This window comes from Helianthus annuus, chromosome 10 (genome assembly GCF_002127325.2).
Source record: "Helianthus annuus cultivar XRQ/B chromosome 10, HanXRQr2.0-SUNRISE, whole genome shotgun sequence".
NCBI lineage: Eukaryota > Viridiplantae > Streptophyta > Magnoliopsida > Asterales > Asteraceae > Helianthus > Helianthus annuus.
Window position 1 is genome coordinate 147,108,132 of NC_035442.2, and position 1,603 is coordinate 147,109,734.

General features: G+C 34.5%; 1 protein-coding gene across 1 annotated transcript; it reads right to left on the reverse strand.

Annotated features, from left to right (window-relative positions):
* Positions 1-213: 213 nt before the first annotated feature.
* On the reverse strand, positions 214-1,244 carry LOC118482717. The gene is made up of 3 exons (XM_035978349.1): positions 1,040-1,244; positions 825-943; positions 214-759 (listed from the first exon to the last, which is right to left on the reverse strand). The coding sequence occupies exons 1-3, from the start codon at positions 1,242-1,244 to the stop codon at positions 214-216; spliced, it is 870 nt and encodes a 289-aa protein (XP_035834242.1).
* Positions 1,245-1,603: the final 359 nt, after the last annotated feature.

Here is a 1,603-nt window from a genome sequence, read left to right on the forward strand (position 1 = left end):
AATTTTTGACACTTTAGCCTTGGTTCCATTTGGGTGAGATACAGTTAAGTCATATTCAGACACATCAATGCAATCAAACATATCTTTATCAGTTTTGACCATGTGCTAGTTGGCACCAGAATCACAAATCCAATTACAATCAAATCCAAAATTAATTAAACTAGAACAACACACAAATTCTCCTAAGGAATTAAAAACACAACTAGACTCACCTCACATATTAGAAGGCTGAGGTTCAGTACTTGTTTTTTCACTCACAAGGCTCAAAAGTTTAGCAACCTGCTCTGGAGAAAAAGGAGACATAGAAGGAACAGAAGACACATTTGATCTAGTATTTGAAATTTTTTTTCCACCTTGACCTCCAGGTTTCCTTTTGAATCCTGAAGGGTACCCAACTAACTCAAAACATCTATCAACAGTATGACCAATTTTATTACAATGAGTACATTTAAGGTTAGGATTAGGACCTCTAAACTCTTTTCTTTTTTGCTCAAAAGACTGATTTGTTTTAGAAACAAAAGAAACATTTTGACCTTTTGATCCTACACTTGTATTTCTATGTGATTCTTCTCTGGACACAATTGAAAAAGCAACCTTAACTGAAGGTAATGGCTCTCTAGTTAACAAATTAGTTCTTACAGGTTGATAGACATCATCTAAACCCATAAGAAATTGCATAACTTTGATTAAAGTAGAAAAGTCATTATAGTCTTTAGCTGCTTGACATGAACATGTAGGCAGTTGAAGCACAGCATCAAACTGCTTCCACATTGTGTTTAGTTTATGAGAATATTCAGAAACTGAACTGCCACTTTGAGTAATACAGTTGATTTTTTATATAGATCATACACTATAGAGCCCTCAACTTTATCATAAGTTTCTTTCAAATCTGTCCAGACTTCAGAAGCTAACTTTGAAAAAACTTGCCCTAAGTACAACTCTTCTGAAACAGAATTTAACAACCAACTTAAGACAACAGAGTTACATCTGTCCCACTGACTACTTAAGACAACATCATCAGTATTCTTCTTACATTTACCATCTATGAAACCAAATTTATTTTTAGCTTCTAAAGCTAATTTCATAGCACTAGACCAAACCCTATAGTTTTCAGTTCCTTTTAACTTTATACCAACAATAGTTAAAGAACTTGAGTCACTAGGATGTAAAAACAAAGGATCACCTATATCCAACCTACTAATCAAGGTCTGAGAAGGACCAGTATTATCATCTTTATCAGTCATGATCAAGAATCAATAGAAAGACAACCACAAAAAACAAGCAGAACACAGATAACAACAATCAAAACAGATATACAAAGTACCCTAAGGCGAAGTTGTATCAGTGTCTAGATTCCAGGTTCATCACTTATAGTGCCTGGACAGGTCTTAATACAGGAGCCAAACACTAAGACAGAACCAACTAATACAAGAAAGATAATACACAAAACCAGATAATAAACAACTACAAACAATCAAATAAAAGTGCCGGTCCTCACTACCCCGACTTCAACTAATCCAATCAACAGAAAATAAAAGAGGAGAGGTAGAACAATCTCACAGTGGGTGCAAAGCAACTCCAAAAATTACCAGATCTGAAGTTC

What these genes read in the sequence shown, in the direction of transcription:
- LOC118482717 (XM_035978349.1), bottom strand. Translation starts at nt 1,244, where the DNA reads ATGACTGATAAAGATGATAATACTGGTCCTTCTCAGACCTTGATTAGT. An exon ending in TAAATTTGGTTTCATAGATG is followed by an intron (nt 944 to 1,039) that starts GTAAATGTAAGA and finishes ATTCTGTTTCAG; the next exon opens with AAGAGTTGTACTTAGGGCAA. An exon ending in ATCTATATAAAAAATCAACT is followed by an intron (nt 760 to 824) that starts GTATTACTCAAA and finishes ATGTGGAAGCAG; the next exon opens with TTTGATGCTGTGCTTCAACT.